This window comes from Mauremys mutica, chromosome 23 (assembly GCF_020497125.1).
Source record: "Mauremys mutica isolate MM-2020 ecotype Southern chromosome 23, ASM2049712v1, whole genome shotgun sequence".
Lineage (NCBI taxonomy): Eukaryota > Metazoa > Chordata > Testudines > Geoemydidae > Mauremys > Mauremys mutica.
This window is the reverse complement of record NC_059094.1, coordinates 4,628,334-4,645,999: the sequence shown is the minus strand read 5'-3', so window position 1 is coordinate 4,645,999 and position 17,666 is coordinate 4,628,334. Positions and strand designations below refer to the sequence as shown.

At 53.4% G+C, this 17,666-nt stretch overlaps 1 protein-coding gene across 7 annotated transcripts in view; it reads left to right on the top strand.

The window, feature by feature from the left end:
- SCMH1 (Scm polycomb group protein homolog 1) overlaps positions 1–17,666 on the top strand; it is a 107,397-nt gene that overhangs the window by 78,990 nt on the left and 10,741 nt on the right. For 6 of the 7 annotated variants that reach the window (XM_044997983.1, XM_044997980.1, XM_044997982.1 and 3 more), the window contains 5 exons: positions 420–546; positions 4,764–4,964; positions 10,715–10,897; positions 12,556–12,687; positions 16,533–16,736. In XM_044997983.1, the coding sequence (XP_044853918.1) occupies positions 420–546; positions 4,764–4,964; positions 10,715–10,897; positions 12,556–12,687; positions 16,533–16,736 (847 nt within the window). The remainder of the gene's footprint in view (positions 1–419; positions 547–4,763; positions 4,965–10,714; positions 10,898–12,555; positions 12,688–16,532; positions 16,737–17,666) is intronic. The other variant, XM_044997987.1, reaches the window with a different exon arrangement.

Sequence of the window (17,666 nt, the reverse complement as noted above, 5' to 3'; positions counted from 1 at the left end):
TGGGGTCTGAAGAGGGTGCTGGGCGGGGGATAGAGCAGGGTGGGGGCAGGGTCTGATGAGGGCGGTGGGCGGAGGTAGAGCAGGGTGGGGGCGTGGTCTGATGAGGGTGCTGGGCGGGGGATAGAGCAGGGTGGGGGCAGGGTCTGATGAGGGCGGTGGGCGGAGGTAGAGCAGGGTGGGGGCGTGGTCTGATGAGGGTGGTGGGAGGGTGGGTTGAGCAGGATGTGGGCGGGGACAGACGAGGGTGGTGGGTACAGAAGGGCGGGGAGTGGGGTCTGATGTGGGTGGGGGGCTGGAGCAGAGTGGGGTCTGATGTGGGCTGCAGTAGAGCAGGGTGGGGGTGTGGTCTGATGAGGGCGCTGGGCGGGGCAGGATGGTGGGGAGTGGCGGGATGAACTCTTCCCAATCCCTTTCTGCAGAGGAAACCTCGGACTTTGCTGAATCCAGCCCCCACCTCTCCGACAACTAGCACGCCAGAGCCAGACACAAGCACTGTGCCCCAGGATGCTGCTACTATCCCCAACTCTGCCATGCAGGCCCCCACAGGTAAGCTGAGCTCGCCTCCTCAGGAAAGATGATGCAGTTAAGGAATCTGGGGGAACCCAGAAAATATCAAGTGAAGATACCATGATTTCCAGACATGGCAGCGAGTCTGGCCAGTGTGGAAATAAGAGCGGCCTAACGCAGAGAAGAATCAGGCTGGAAAGAGACCTAGAGGTTCCCCATGCCCTCCCTCATTTCCCCCGGGGTGATGGCACTGCATTTTCCTCTCATAAATTATTGCTTAGAGCAGGCCTGCGAAGCCTCACTGTGCAGCCCGCGGGGGGATTCTAAATCCCCCACACACGGCGCTCTGCGGGCACCCCAGAGCCCTTTGAATCCCAGCCGCGGCCGGGAAGCAAAGAGCTCTGGGGTGCCCGCAGCCGCAGGGAGCCCTGAGCCCTTTAAATCCCAGCCGCGGGGAGTCAAAGGGCTCTGGGCTGCCTGCAAGGATTCCCAGCCGCGCCTGGGATTTAAAGGGCTCAGGGCCCCCCGCGGCTGCGGGCAGCCCAGAGCCGTTTGAATCCCGGCACGCGGCCGCTGTTTGCCCCCTCCCCGGACCCCTGCCCCAACTGCCGCCCAGGACCCCCACCACCAATCTAACACCGCTGGTCCTTGTCCCCTGATACCCCTCTCCCAGGACCCCTGCCCCAGCTGCCCCTTGGGACCCCAGCCCCTATCTAAGCCTCCCTTCTCCTTGTCCCCAACTGCCCCCTTCTGAGACCCCCCCAACTTTCCCCCAGGACCCCACCCCCTACCTGTCCCCTGATAAACCCCTGGGACTCCCATGCCTATCCTACTGCTGCCTGTCCCCTGACTGCCCCCCTGAACCTCTGCCCCATCCAACCACCCCTGCTCTCTGTCCCTTGACTGCCCTCCGGAACCCCCTACCCCTTACCGTGCCACTCAGACCAGCGTGTCTGGCTCCATGCAGCTCCAGACAGTTGCTGCCATGCTCCCCCGTGGAGCCCACAGCCCCCCCTCCCAGCACCTGCCTTCCAGATTTCATAGAATAACATAGAATCTCAGGGTTGGAAGGGACCTCAGGAGGTATCTAGTCCAACCCCCTGCTCAAAGCAGGACCAAACCCAGCCAGGGCTTTCTTGAACACCTCAAAATTCAGGAGCGCTCAAGATCAGTTTGGGCAGCTGTTACTTCATTTCTCCCAAATCAAATTGGCAAATTCCCCATAGAAAGAAAGAGTGGAACAAAAGAATAATAAAGGCACCTCAACTTTTCCTCATTTATGGAGGACAGTCTTATAATATGCATCCAGATCTCCTCCAATCACACAAGCTGAAATTGTTCCACTTTACTGCAGCTCTGTAACCATATGGGAACCAATCCTGTCTGTGTTCTGTGCACATCCAAAATTCCTGCTGAATGACCCGCCCTGGGGGCGTTACCAGTGACCCAGGGCTGGGGAGGCAGGAGGTGTTGGAGGCGGAGGCACTGGTGGGGGGGAGCCCAGGGCTGGGGCATGAGGAGGGTGGGGGGAGGGCACTGATGGGGAGGCAAGGGGTGTGGGTCAGTGGGGGGAGAGCCCAGGATTGGGGCAGCAGGGGGGTACAGGGGGGAGCCCAGAGCTGGGATGGGGGGCAGCCAAATTTTCTTTTGCTTGGGGCAGCAAAAAACCTAGAGCCGGCCCTGCCGGGTTCCCCCAGCCGCCGGAGCCCCGAGCCCTTTAATTTGACCCTGAGGGCTCCCAGCCACCTCTTCAGCTGGGAGCCCCTGGTTGATTTAAAATAAAGTATCAACTCCCCACCCCCAACCTTCCTTTTTGGCCCACAGCTGTTTTGGTGGCGCGGCGCTGGGGAAGGAGGGTTTGTTTCTGCAGGGCTGGACGGCCCTGGCGCGGGGTGTTTCTGCGGAGCCGGGGGGTTTCAGACCTCAGCTGTTTTCTTTGGAGTAATGTGGCCCTCGCCGCTTTACGAGTTGTGCAGGCCTGGCTTAGAGGTACCTAGCGGCGTCCCCTGGGGGTTGAACAGAGGGATGTCTGCATGGACACGCCAGACCTTTCACTCTGGGCTGAGGCTAACCTTGGAACTAGGTGCAGAGTGCTCTCTTGGAGCCTTTTGGTTGGACACACACATGCTAGCAACTCCGCCGCTCCAGGAGGGGCATTTCTCCAGGCCCATGCTGCTCTGAGGCAGGAAGGGCTGCAGCACCCCAGTTCTCTCTGGAACTAGAGAGGGGGGCAGGCTCTGCTGTTGAGTCACCCCAGAAGCCTGCATTAAAAGTCAGGGTGTCTGCTGCAGAGTCTTGCTGGGTCCATTGAGCTCCTAGTGGGGTGGAGAGGCAGCCAGAGTCGCTTTGGGCACAAAGGAGCCAGGGTTGAGATCCTAGAAAAACCAAGCTAAGGTTTCTGTGGGGTTCCGATCTTGAGTCAGAACTAAAGCTGACGCCAGAAAGGGGAGTCTGATGCTAACTCTGCCCAGCACACAGTTTGGGGGACGCTCAGCACGCCCCTGTGCAAACCCGCCCACAGATTGGCATACTTGGAGCGCTAGGACAGAGGCCGTGGAGGAGATGCTAGCGTGGCTTGGAGGATGAGCCGCAGGGAAGCGAGGAATCAGCATTGTGGGCTTGTACCTCTTCTAAATATGCCTTGTGCTGGTAGGCAGCAGACCAGTGGCTATGCTGGACTGGCTTGGTTCACCCTGTTTGTGAGCATGTGACAGCAGGCAGGCCCCGTGCTGGGAGGAAGGGGCAGGGCTGTGGGCGGGCGGCTCTCGTGGGGTAATGGTGAGCGGATGACAGGGCAGGCCCCGTGCTGGCAGGAGGGCAGGGCTGTGGCGGGCGGCTCTCGTGGGGTAATGGTGAGCGGATGACAGGGCAGGCCCCGTGCTGGGAGGAAGGGGCAGGGCTGTGGCGGGCGGCTCTCGTGGGGTAATGGTGAGCAGATGACAGGGCAGGCCCCGTGCTGGCAGGAGGGCAGGGCTGTGGCGGGCGGCTCTCGTGGGGTAATGGTGAGCGGATGACAGGGCAGGCCCCGTGCTGGCAGGAGGGCAGGGCTGTGGGCGGGCAGCTCTCGTGGGGTAATGGTGAGCGGATGACAGGGCAGGCCCCGTGCTGGCAGGAGGGCAGGGCTGTGGCGGGCGGCTCTCGTGGGGTAATGGTGAGCAGATGACAGGGCAGGCCCCGTGCTGGTAGGAAGGGGCAGGGCTGTGGGCGGGCGGCTCTCGTGGGGTAATGGTGAGCGGATGACAGGGCAGGCCCCGTGCTGGGAGGAAGGGGCAGGGCTGTGGCGGGCGGCTCTCGTGGGGTAATGGTGAGCGGATGACAGGGCAGGCCCCGTGCTGGGAGGAAGGGGCAGGGCTGTGGCGGGCGGCTCTCGTGGGGTAATGGTGAGCGGATGACAGGGCAGGCCCCGTGCTGGGAGGAAGGGGCAGGGCTGTGGCGGGCGGCTCTCGTGGGGTAATGGTGAGCGGATGACAGGGCAGGCCCCGTGCTGGCAGGAGGGCAGGGCTGTGGGCGGGCGGCTCTCGTGGGGTAATGGTGAGCGGATGACAGGGCAGGCCCCGTGCTGGCAGGAGGGCAGGGCTGTGGCGGGCGGCTCTCGTGGGGTAATGGTGAGCGGATGACAGGGCAGGCCCCGTGCTGGGAGGAAGGGGCAGGGCTGTGGGCGGGCGGCTCTCGTGGGGTAATGGTGAGCGGATGACAGGGCAGGCCCCGTGCTGGGAGGAAGGGGCAGGGCTGTGGGCGGGCGGCTCTCGTGGGGTAATGGTGAGCGGATGACAGGGCAGGCCCCGTGCTGGCAGGAGGGCAGGGCTGTGGCGGGCGGCTCTCGTGGGGTAATGGTGAGCGGATGACAGGGCAGGCCCCGTGCTGGCAGGAGGGCAGGGCTGTGGGCGGGCGGCTCTCGTGGGGTAATGGTGAGCGGATGACAGGGCAGGCCCCGTGCTGGGAGGAAGGGGCAGGGCTGTGGCCGGTGGCTCTCGTGGGGTAATGGTGAGCGGATGACAGGGCAGGCCCCGTGCTGGCAGGAGGGCAGGGCTGTGGCGGGCGGCTCTCGTGGGGTAATGGTGAGCGGATGACAGGGCAGGTCCCATGCTGGCAGGAGGGCAGGGCTGTGGTCGGGTGGCTCTCGTGGGGTAATGGTGAGCGGATGACAGGGCAGGCCCCGTGCTGGCAGGAGGGCAGGGCTGTGGCAAAGCGGGGATGGTTGTGCTGGGCAAGCAGCTCTGGCAGGATAACCTTGAACCTTCTCTCTCTCTCTGCAGTCTGCATTTACTTGAACAAGACCAGCAGCACCGGGCCTCACCTGGACAAAAAGAAAGTTCAGCAGCTGCCTGACCATTTTGGACCAGCTCGGGCCTCTGTGGTGCTGCAGCAGGCAGTACAGGCCTGTATTGACTGTGCTTACCATCAGAAAACTGTCTTTTCCTTCCTGAAGCAAGGCCATGGGGGAGAGGTCATTTCAGGTAAGAACCAAGCTTTCTCCCCCTGCCCTGCTTTCTGAGAAGTCTTTGGTGAAACCATGTCCCTGGAGCACAGCACCATCCTGATGTCAGCTGTGGCCATCCCCAGCTGGGGAAGTCTCTGAGCTCTGTACTGGGCGGCTGTATAAAGCCTGAACAAGCGAGGATCATTTCTCCAGTCATAGGTGGGGTGTGTAACATGCTTGTGCATATAAGAATAAAACTCCCATGTGCCTTCCAGCCAAGAATCACAGTGCCATTCTCAGCCACTAATCAGTGCAGTCCTTAGCTCATGGGGTGCTGTGGGAAGTGTCACTTTCTTTCCCCATTTTACAGATGAGAAAACTGAGCCACAGAGAGGTGACGTGACTATCCAAGGTCACACAGCTCGTTGGTGGCAGATCTGAGAGCAGAATTCAGCCTCCTTGGTTCCCATTAGCCTGAAGCCCATCCTCCCCTGTTTCATCAGTGTTCTTTGTGCTACTTTATGTTTGTTTCTTTTCAATGATACCAGCTGCTTCCTAACCCCGTAAGAGAAAGGGTAACATTCAGCAGCTTCAAGCTGGTCCATGGTGGATCATGTTAGTGGGGCCCTGCCTCATTAACCATCAGTGTAGGGTGCCTGCAAATATACCCATCAGCACCAGGGAATTGTGCTCCGAGTCCTCCTGGAGGTGCCACAGAGGGAGTCCCACAGATCTGGTACAAGGGGCTGGGAAGTGTGAACGCTTCTCTCCTGGATTTTGCCTCCATCAGGTCGGTCAGAATGCTGCTGCTAGACTCATCTGCTTGGCTCGTCACTCTGACGAAAGGCTTGGGTACGCAGGGCTTTATTGCAGACTAACTGCTGTTGTTTCTAATTAAAATGGGCTGTGTCCACACAGCACAGTTCTTCCAAATCAACTGTGTGAATTGGATAATCCACTTTGAAGTGGATTAGGTTAATTTCAGAATGAGTTAACGTGGAGAAATGTTCATATGGACGCATCTGTATTTTGGATCAACTTTTCAGTCTTCCCACTGATATCCCAGAGTGCATCGCTTCACACCAGGACTCCCTTGTCTGTGTGTGTACGCTGTCTGCTGTGCTGAGCTCATGGTGACTGGATGTCCCCATGTTTAAATGGTGGCACACAGCCAGCAGCACCCCTTTTGTGATTCCACACTCCTGGAGTGTTACAGCAAACACCTGGAGATGTGCAGCAGAGGGGTTTCCTTGCAATCTGGGGAGAGGAGCCAGTGCAGTCATGCCTAAACAGCAGCCACCCTGAGGAGAAAATACACGTGTACAGCTAAGCAAATGGCTGAGAGGGTCCATCCTGGGACATGGCTTAGTCCTGCAACACAGGGAAGGAGAGCTGCTGGCAGGATGACCGAGAGGGGCTGTCCTGAGATGCGGCTCACTCCTGCAACACAGGGAAGAACAGCCAAGGACAGACATGGCCTGACAGTGCTACAATTACCTGCCCCTACTTTAAGGAGCTGGATTGGATTTTCCCTGGTACATTGCGGATAGTGCCAAAGGCACCGAGGAAAACCCCAGTCCTGACCAGGACTTGGAGGAGGAGGAGGTGTCCCCAGAAAGCCAGAATCTCTTCTCCAGGCTAGAGTCTGACCAGACCCCGAGGAACAGAGAGCCCCCAGGAGGACACAGCCTGATAGTCCTGGGCAGAGGGCCTCGGCCAGTAAGTATGATGTGCTGTATTACAATTAAACTGTGTCGATGGGGTTAAAGCTTTGTTCTGGGAGCCCATTAGATGCCACCATTTTGGGTGGATGTGAACTCTGCTTCTGTCCTCCTTCTCTCGTGCTCAAAATGGTGTCCATGTCTCAGAATTAGAGTTCTGCAGGGTTTACTTCCCTGATACTTTCATTTCCCACAGCCCCCCCCCCCCACCCTCCCCAGCCCCGGTCTTGTCCTCCTTGTGGGCCCTTCTCCCAGTCGTCCACTGTGGACTGCTCCCAGCTCTCCTGCCACAGTCAAGCTAATGGTACTATGGTGGTTGTAATGTAGACATGCTTATTGAAACATCACTTACAGGAAAATAATACAATATAAAAGACTTTGTTTCACAGTTTGATAAATGCCCTGAGATTCCAGCTCTGTTAGCATTTCATGAGGTATAGTGGCAGAGTTAAATGCAGAGAATTAAACTTCCATCGCCTTTCTGAACAAGTCCCTTCTGTGCTCTTGGTGATCTGTAGTAAGGTTACATCCTCCGACGTTAGGCCTGCCTGCAGAGGTGCACCTGCAGTTACTAACCTGGCCTCTGCAACTCCCCAGCCCCAGGCCAGGCAAACCTCCAAATCCTTCCACCTACCCCCACTACCCCACCCATGCAAACCACTGGCCTAAGCCCCACTGCCTACTGCAGCCTCCCACCGCACCAACTGTCTAGAGTTAGAACAGGAGTCATGTGCAAAGACGGAGTAAGGTGAAACTCTTCTGCCACCTCTAAGCTTTCCCCAGGTTGAGAAGGGACCATTGCAATGGCATTCCGAAACTGAGGAAAAAACATTTTATCACTGTGATTCTGGTTCCTATGGGAATTATAATAACTACTTCTGTTTCTTGCTTCCCAGGTTCTGCACCTAACACCATGGAAAGGACCGTTAGCAACTTCCAAATACCTGACTAATCTCCGGGCCAGGGAAAAGAAGGCCAAAGACAATGTTTGAGGACCTCAGGACAGCATTGCCGAAGAGGGATAAGAAGCCAGAGGAGTGGAGGAAGTTCTTGCAGAGAGAGGTCAGAGAACATGGAGAGAGTGACTGAGAGAGGCAGAGGCAGCTCCTGGTATTCATGCAAGAACAGACTGTCTTGATCGAGAACGTGATGGCGCCATATTCTGCCACAGCCCCACCACCTCAACTCCAGCCCTGCAATCCATGGAGAGCAATGTGTACTGGGAGCAGCAGTACCCTTCCCAAAACTCTGGCCACAGGCATTTCCCACCCTACCCACCAGACTGCAAACAGCTCCTTCACCTCATAATGGCAAACAATGGTTTCTTCCAGTGTCACTCCACACGCCAAGGAAAGACACTAGGCAGAAATCCTGCCCGTACGTATGCCTGTGACTTGTGCAGCACTAACATATGCACTCAGTACATTTGTCATGGGCTGCACTTCTGCACTGTGATGTTGCGTAAAGCTTGCACTGTTATGCACAGTGTGCACTGTTTTATGTTCTAGTTCATGTTACAATGGATACACAGTTTTGATCAATAAATGTTGTTTGCACTATTTGATGTTCAGTAAGTGATTTTTGACAAAGGTTCAATAAACTTTCATAAAATGCCACCTCTTCCATGCACATAATAAAATGCCCTTTCCCAAAACTATAGCACAAAGTATTTAAAAAGCAAAATAAACTTTTTTCACTAGTCCATACAGAGCAGTGAAACCCTGCCACAATGCACAATCAAATTACATTGCAACATTTCAGCTCCTAGCCTCAAAGTAGGAGCCCAAGGCATCCCCTGACCTTGTGGCCTTGACAATTTGCTGCAGTATGCAGAAGCCATTCATAACATTCTGAAAGTCTCTGTACCTCTCTCCCACCCATCAGCAAGGCTCTCTCCCTGTTCTCTCAGATGTGCAAAGCACAGCAAGGCAGTGATCATGAGGCAGCTACTGCACAGCAGCCTCCCACCTCATCATGAGACAACGCTGTCTCCCTTTCAGCCTTCCACGTGCATACTCCAGTGTCATTCTGCAGCTACTCAGGCCAGAGCCAAACAGCTCCCTTTTCCTGTCTCAAGTCTCCTGTAAAAGGCTTCATAAGCCGGGGAAGCCCAGGTTGAGTTGGGTCTCCCACACTGATGGGGAATTGCAGCACCATTAATGGCCATAGCCATCCTGGAAGCAAAATTTCCACTTTTCATTAAATAAAGCTGTGCGTTTCCAAAGATCCTGGTAACATGGACTCTCCAGACCAACCCACTTCATATTGGTGAACCTGCCGTGCAGGTCAGCCAGGCCTGGGAGCAGCAGGGAGAAATACTCCTTGCTTTTGATGAACTCTGAGGCCTGGGGAGAGGGGCAAAGTATAGGCATATGGCAAAGGCCCTGAAAAATTCAGAAACCCCAGCCATGCAAATCCATCAGCAACCTCCTGTGCATTGCCAGGCTCTGTGACCCCGGATAGCAGCCCAGACAGCTGATCTGCCAACACCAAACTGGTTAGCTACTGATCAGCAGTACTGAGGGTGGTGAGCTTCCTGATAGTGATGGTCATGCCCTTCTCCACACTGAGGGCAGCTCTCATTTTGGTATGATGCCACTGCAGCTCGGGGGTTCCTCGCAGGATGAGAATGGGCCCTTCCCGAGACATCTGAAGTTCTGCCTCCAGTGCTGGGCACCTCAGGCCAGGATCATTACCCTTCCCCCCCAGCCAGAGCTGGCACCCCAAACCCAGAAACAGCATCCTGTAGGGCGAAACTACTCCAGAAAAACATTAGCCAAAATTAGCTGCTCAGTTTCATCCTTCTCCTCCTGCTCTACCAAAAATAGCTCAGCAGCACGACAGCTGCCCAGGTGTGTGATCACAAATACATGTGTGGCAGCCTGGACCGCAGTACACAACTGTGTTCCTTACATGCTGGCTGACAGCAGTTTGAAAATGGCACTGACTTGCAAAAGACAGATGACTCCTGGGATGTGATGAGAGGAATCATGGGAATTTGCTGCTCTGACCCCAAGACTCAGAGTTCCAGTGCTTTATGGTAGATAACCCACAATGTACCATGAGAAGAATCCCAGAATGCACAGAGCCCAGCAGCGGGACAGCACCATGAAATACCAACTTAGAACACTGAGCACCTCTTTTGAAAAGAGTAAATGCCACGTGTACCCTTGGATTCAAAGAAAGTAAGTAAAAGCTGGCCATGTGCACACGATTACTTCAGAATAGTTATTCCGCAACTGTTAGTGCACACAAATCTGATCCACCAAACTCCACCATGCAGACAAGCCCGAAGTCATTTCCTTCTGACATCCTACCACTGGCTCCCCCTCTCACACACAGAAAAGCTTCTTGTAAAAATTTACAAAGCTGCTACATTTCCCTCCTTGGGATCCTTGGACGGGGACCCCGAGCCATGGGCCAGAGAGTGCACAGAGAGCACCAGTTAGTCCTAAGGCCTCCCTTTTCTCTTTCTTGCCCAGTGTTTAGGTGGATAATGTGACACCACCCAGCAGGTGTCTTAAAAGAGAACGTTCCCCTTGGCAGCTCTCCTGGCCGCAGCTGAGGGGGCACAGCATTAGTGAACCAAAGCACAGGTTTCACCCTCCGGCTGTGAGGTTGCACTCCAGACTCTCCAAAGATTGCCAGAGTCCTCCAGGAGTGGGCGAGGGGTGGAGCATTTGTTGTTTCTCTTTCTCTTTTACACACACACACACACACACCCCAAGTCCCTTCCCTGACCCACTTTTTTTTGTTTTTGTTTTGTTTTTGGGAAGTACTTTGAGGTCATATTTATCCACCACTCAAGAGCAGGAAGCACAGACCCTGTCCTTGCATGGCCTTCAGTTCACCTATAAAGATAAGCTTTTCAGGCACAATAGCCACACCTGATGCTTGGTGCAGCAGGCTAGTTCTGGCCTGTCCCAAAGAGGAGAGTTCCCCAGCATTAAGCCAGGGGAAAGCAGTGGCTTTTGTTTGCTTTAGTTAGCCAGGTGAGGTGGAGGTACAGGAGTGGCTGTGCAGCCTGGGAGTTTATGTGTTCGGCTCTGTTTGTTTCTCTCTCCAGCCGTGTTTGATCGGGAACAGCACACTCTGAATCTGCCGGCAGTAAACAGCATCACCTACGTCCTCCGCTTCTTGGAGAAACTCTGCCACAACCTGCGCAGCGACAACCTCTTTGGGAACCAGCCTTTCACTCTGAACCATATGCAACACTCCCACGCGTACAGCCACGACAGGTACCTACCAGGTAGGAGCTGGGGCTGGGGGTGGGCTTTCTGGTGTCCCTCGAAGCACCATGTCCTAACCAGACTTTACCCTTCAGCTAAGAGATGGCAGTGGTGCGGACGGCAGAGTCCTGTTTGGGGGTTCACTGCATGACGTCTACTGTCACTCACACCTGTAGGATCCCCGATGCTGCACTTTCTGCCTGTGCTACTTGATTTCCATTTGTGCCAACAGATCTCCACTCATCTGTCTCACCCTCTCTGCATCACTCATTCCCTGCGTGGCTAATCTGAGAAATGTAACCTGATCTAGGTTACTGATCCATTTAGGAATTAGGGTGAGAGACTTTGTGTCGAGAACAGAAAGGTGATCCCATGAAGTAGGTAAATGGAAAATTTAGCTAAGTCGTACCTAAGTAATTTCTGTCGTGGCTGTGACTCTTGCCCCAACAGAAAGAACACGCTTGGTGCCAGCAAGAAAGCTCAGTTTACACCTCGGGACAGGGTCCACACTGCTGGCATATTGTGCATGGCTGGATTGTGGTTCTCTTGGCATGGCTGATGCTCTCACTGTCTGATGCCACACATCCTGGGCATGTTGGCTCATGCCACTGTGCAACAGAGACTAGGTTGCAATATAGCTCTGCAATTAAAGTGCTACTAGGTAGACTGCCAAGAGGACAAATAGTGTCCCAGCAAGGACTAAGTGGTGACACCCCACAATGCAGGAGGGACAGACTGCCATGCAAGAGCCCATGGCAGGCTGCTGGAATCCTGTAGAGGGGATGGGAGAGGAAATCCCTCTCAAGCTCTTTATCTCAAATTCGATAAAGGTTCCAGGGCTAATGGGTCATCCTGTCCCTTTGCTCCACTGCTCCAAAATGGGTGAGTGACTAGCTTAGCAAAAGTGAAGGTAGCCCAGGGTTCATGCTGGAAAGCAGCTACTGTTGGCTAGTGGCTGGGAACTAGGAATCTCCAGTGTGCATACATCCTGGGGGGAAATAGAACCCAAATCACAAGTAAGTGCAGGCTGGAAACACTTGGGAAGCAGCAGCTTTTTAGGAAACCAAGAGGTCGTTGTAGGCAGTAAAGTGGATCTGAGCTTGCCATGTGAAATGTTGCAAAAAATCAGATACAAATCTGGAGGCATCTCATCACAGATCATCCTGTTAGATGGCCCTCTGAGACTGTTCCTGGCAGGCTGCGTACAGTGCAAGGACCTTAGTATTCGAAAATTGGAGCCATGTTGGAGGGAAGGGCATTTGGAGAAGAGCAGCAGTGCTGATGAGAGAGCTGGAGGGATAGGTCTGAAGAACTCTGGGTATAACTGGGCCAAATAATGACTAAGGGATAGAGAATTTCCTAATTGTCTAAAGGCTTCACAGACTGGAGGGAAGGGATGGTTTGGGGTGAATTGAGATGTATAACTAGGAGAAACGGCATGAAATTAATTGAAGGAGATAGAATGGCTACAGCACCTAATAGTTTTGTGCCATCACCAATAGCTCTGATTTTCAAAATGTTGCAAAATGAAAATTAAATTCGAAGCCATCAAGATCCAGGTGGCTCCCAGAGGTTTGCCAGGCCAATGTAAGGTTGGACATGGGTCATAAATAATCCAGGCAGGACTGAATTTCCCAGGAAGTCTCCATTCCTAAGTAGGGCTTGTTCTCTTTTATAGACAGAAGCAGTTCATTAGACGGCACTCTGCAGGGACCAGGCCGAGGTACAAAGCGATACTCCCAAGATTCCCCTCCATACAGCGCTCCTCTCTCCCCCAAGTTACCAAAGAATGACCGTCACCCTTTGGAAGGTGAGCACAGCATCGCTTCCCAAACCTGGCTCTTTATAGTTACTCTTAACCAGTGTAGCATGATTGGATTTACAATGCCAAATCAACCCTGGGTCCAGCAAGTCTGGTTTTCAGACTCTAGCAGGGACCAGTGCCTAAGGCTTCATAGGAAGATGAAGAAAATACAGTACCCCAAGCCAGTTGCATGGAGCAACTCTTTATGACCCCGGCTTTGATCATCTTGTGCCATGAAGCATGAGACTTGACTATCCTTATTTTAGTCTCTATTATTATTATATGTTGTTAACGGTCATAACATTATCCAGGCATTCTTAATCAATCCAGCCGCCGTATTGTACTCCATGACCACCTGCTGTAGTGAGTGCCACAAGTCGACTCTGTGCTAGAGGGAACCTGCTTCCCTTTTCCAGCCATTTTCCCCCCAATAGCCTATCTGGTCCCTCAGTCAGCACCAATTAGTGCATGAGAGCTCTACCAGGATTTACCTGAAAGAGCAGCATCCATGAAACCAGCTAAGTAAACCCGCCTGCCCAAACCTCTTGGCTCTCGGAGATTTTCTTTCAACTTCTAAACTGCCAGTCACATGAATACTGGGGAGGATGTGCTCGGCCACATGACCAAATGTAGCTGGATGAAAGCCCTTTCTGGCATTTGGTCCATCAGCCTGTGTGCACGGGAGATATTTCCAGAGGGCTGATGTAGTTGGAAGCTTTCTCTGCCTAAGGATTTGAGCTGAAAGATCCAGGACTGTAGAGCTTTCTCTGGCAGTCTTTGTGTAATGGAGTAAATATGTTTTAAGCATCCTGTAGCCTTTAGACTAATAGATATGCAGTGCGAATGGCCTTGATGTAAGGATGCAGACTACATTAGCCAGGAATGAGTGTGAGCATCAGTTGCTCTGTTTAAATCCCTGTGTTCAGTAAACATTAGGAATAAAATCCGTGTCTTGGATCACAGTGAGAATCTGTGCAGGCCATTTTCAGAGGCGAATGGGATTTTCTTGCACAGTTCACTGGTCTGTAAGATTGCCTCCGGCCAACAGGGTTTCCCAGGGAATAGAAATGAAAGTCACTTTCCTTTCACTCGCTTAACCCTAGACCAGCTCAAGGCTATTGCTGCATCCAAAGCCTCAGCGCTCAGACTGCCGTGCAGTGTGGGGTCCAGAAACGCCCCGGTGATGGGGACAGTTAGGATGTAAGGCATCAGGGTGTTCAGTCAGCAGAGTAACAGTCTAGAAATAACTAGCAGCTAATCTGCCCTTCCAGCAGTGGGTTCTCCAGCTACAAGAGGGGAAACCCTTGCCTGCGTTGCCAAGAGAATGCTTGCTAGGGAGGGTTTCCAGTGCTGAATGCAGTTTGGCCCTAACCTCAGTGCTTAAGTGGTGCTAATGCAGTTTGATTTGGGGCTAGGCTTGCAGCTGAACTGCCATCAGCCCTAGCTCGGTTTGTAGTGTCCACAAGGCCTCAGACAAGCCTGCAGTGTCACTGTTCGAATGGCTCCTCTTTGTTCATTGCACAGGAAATTTGTTTTTCCAACTTTCTTCTTTAAAAAACGGTTCATTTAATTCATTCAGAGAGAAAACAGCCTTCGTAGTAGGTTTACATGAAAAGACATTAGCATTTGTCATGTATGGTGCAAGATGCAGCACAGTCCAGGTGTTCCACTTTACCTACATGGGGGTCACGTTTGTCATGCGTTGGCAGGTCTGAAAGCTGGGAATTGTGACTGAATGCTGTGCTCCCAGTGTCACTTGAGCACCTCCTGCCTATCAGGGTGGAGGCTTTGGCATGCTTGGAGAATTTGCGATCCTTCTTCAAAGAGCAGCTTGAATTCTGTGCCGGGACAAATGCATTTGATTCCCCTATGCCAGCATTTTTTGTTTGGTTTTTGTTTGTTTGTTTTGTTTTGTTTGGAGGGGGGTGGAGGGTTGAGTAGCCACTCAGATAACTCAGAACTGTTGTAAGAGTCTCTTTGCTGGCCCTGGGAAAAGTTGCTCTTGTGGCCGGTATGGGAAGAGTGTCTTGTGATGGCTGCATAGCATAACCTGTGGTACAAAAGCAATGCACCTTGGTCCATTAACCGCTTTCTTCTCTTGCAGTTAGACGTAGCAGGTCCTTCACAAAGAGTTGTCTGGAATGGTTCCCTAGGGCTCTGGGCTGGTGGAGCTGACTTTGTCGTGTAGCGGCTATGCATTCATTAACAGAATCTATCCTGACCATTCAAGACTTGCACAAAACATGCACAGTAACGTGCACAGCAGAGGAGAGTATCCCAGGGCATTAGATGCACTTGCTTAAGCTGTAAATCATCCCTACGAACATCATATAAACCATCCAGATCATACAGCCCAGCTTCCCCCCATCTCGTCCCCAGCCTTCCCCCATCGCCTGGGGAAAAGGGGAACCTAGCAGGTGCCCCAGAGGTCAGTAAATCCTGGCTCAAGTCGAGCTGGAGAGAAAGTGAATTCCAATCCTGTGGGCCTGCATCGAGAGCACCCTGCTGCCCGCTCCCTCCCTCCCACTGGCACCAGGGGAGCGGTAGTGTGAGGGCGTCCATTGATCACAGCTGCAAAGGCCTCGCTGAAGCTCAGCAGCCATGTTACTAGCTGCAGTAACGTTCCATCCCTGCTAAGCCCCAGCTGCATGGCAGGGCCTCCCCACCTCTATTTGCTAGACCCTCGGGGAAGTCTTATTTTCAACGGGGAGAACTTCAGCCTGTTGGGCACGTTACTGAGCCCAGTTCTGTATATGCATAGAGCCCTCCTGGCAGGTGGAAAGGGACAGTGGCTGATAGTTAATGGCACCTCGGTGCTGGAGCCAGCCTGACAGCGGCAGTGACAACGGCGTGTGTCGTTATTAGAACGAACCCTGGTGGTTGATGAAGAGAGCTGGGTGCTGTCTGTGTCTGGGGAAAGCCTGTGCCAGTGTCCATAAAAGGCCTGTGTCAACAATTAGAAAACCCGAGCAAAGCCAGTCAGCTGGGCCCGTCCCTTGAGGGTTAGTGCCTGCAGCAAGGGAATGACCCAGAATGGGCTCAACCCAGTCCTGTGGCTCTGGGTCCCAAGCCAACACCTCCCTCCACTCAGAGAGCTGTTCTTAGAACAAGGGCTTAACCCTTGGCTGCTAGGGGCCAGCAGTAAGGATAAGCACAGCAGGCAAGGCTTATGTCCCATATGGGCTCTGCAAGCCACCGCCAGTTCTGTCTTCCTCTCAAGCAGTAGAACCAGTGTGTGTGGGGGTGTGTGTGAAGAACGGGGGCGGGGCGGGGGGTGTCAATTCACTCCCTGGCCCAATTCCCCCACCCAACAGGGGGCTGAGATGGTGCTCGGTTGGGGAGGGAGGGTTCACAATAGTGGATGATAGCAAGGTATGGGGGAGAGCAGGAAAGAACAAATACCTTTAACCCAGATTGTCCCAGAGCTCCTGTTCTCACTGGTGGAATTGTGAACCAGAGAAGGAATTCCCCTTCTGCGTGGATTTAGGGAACACTTCCAAATCTTACTCAGAACAGGCGACTTTCCACCCTTGTCTGCCACTGGCAGTCAAAGGAAGGAGCTCATGGAAGCAGCAGGAGGATGAGTGTGCAGGGTGGGACTGGTGTTGTTGCTACAAAAGGAACAGGTAGTGCACATCTTTGTGTGGACCATAACTGCAGCTAACTGACGCTCAGGAGCAGCAGGACTGAAACTTGGTAGACAAACACCCCGTTGCAGCACTTAGTAAATGACCCCTTTCTGTCTGATTTCTCCAGCACACTGTACAAGGAATGCTGCTGTCGCTGTATAGAATTGTAACTGTGTACCGCATACCCCGTATTGGTTCTGACTGCCGCTCGGTGTCTTACAGGTGAAACCTTTGTTCTGGGAGACGGCCTCCCAGGTCCCCTGGAACCTCGCCTGGACCCAATGGACTCTGCCTTGAACTCTGTCAACTCATCCAGCCCCAGCAGGAACTGCAGAGACTATCGCTTGCAGGGATACAGGCATCTGCACCAGCCCTCTAGCCTCACTCAGGGCAATGCTTCTGCCTTGCGTAGGCTTAGCTCTGGGGGTAAGTCGTCCGTCCAAGGCTCTTCGTTTGGCAATATGGAGCTTTGCTGGCTCCCGTTACAGCTTTCTAATGCCAGCAAGTACCCAAGACTGACCTCTCCATTGTCAGTTAAACAGACAGTTTGTTAGACATACGTTCTAGAGATGGATGGTACGTTGGTGGGTGGAGTTGTGGGTGGACAGTCAGGGAACGGCTTGGTGGCTGAATAGGGATGTGGAGATCAGTGGCTGAATGGATAGAAATGATGAGCTAGGTGTTGATGAATAGGTTGGGGTGTGTAAGTTGAAGCAGTTGAGATGATGAATCGATTGCTGAATGGATGGGGATTTGAGAGGTGATAGCTGAATGGATTGGAAGCAGCTAGAGTGAGGAGAACTGACTAGCTGAGTTATGAATGAGGACATGCGGGGTGGATGTGTGGGCAGATGGGATGCATATTGGCCAGCTGATGAATGGATGAGGTAAACCTAGTTGGGTGGGTGCTTGCCGATCACTAGTGACACATCAGTTATATTGTGATATATATAAACTAACCGGTGTGTAGGACAGGTGCAGCAAAGCTGCTAAATGCAGTAAATCCGCATGTGTGCCAAATCCATCTGTTCGTAATAAAATGTTGTGTGATTGTGTGCACAACATCACCAAGGCTGTGAGGGTTAAAACCAGCAACAATACTGCACACTTAGGAGTTGGGTCCCCTTCTCCATGGCATTGTGCACAACTAACACCGACACCCGAGAGTCAAGATGCTGCGGGTCTCTGTGGATGACAGCTCCTCGTGAGACAGGCATGGCAGATGAAGCACTAGAAGGGAGCAGAGCGCACAGAGGGGCTGCAGCTCAGTGGAGAATTGGGTGCAGCTTGTACAAACAGAGACTCTGTTAACAGCATGTTACGGTTGCACAATTCAGTGCTCAGGAGACAGGAAAT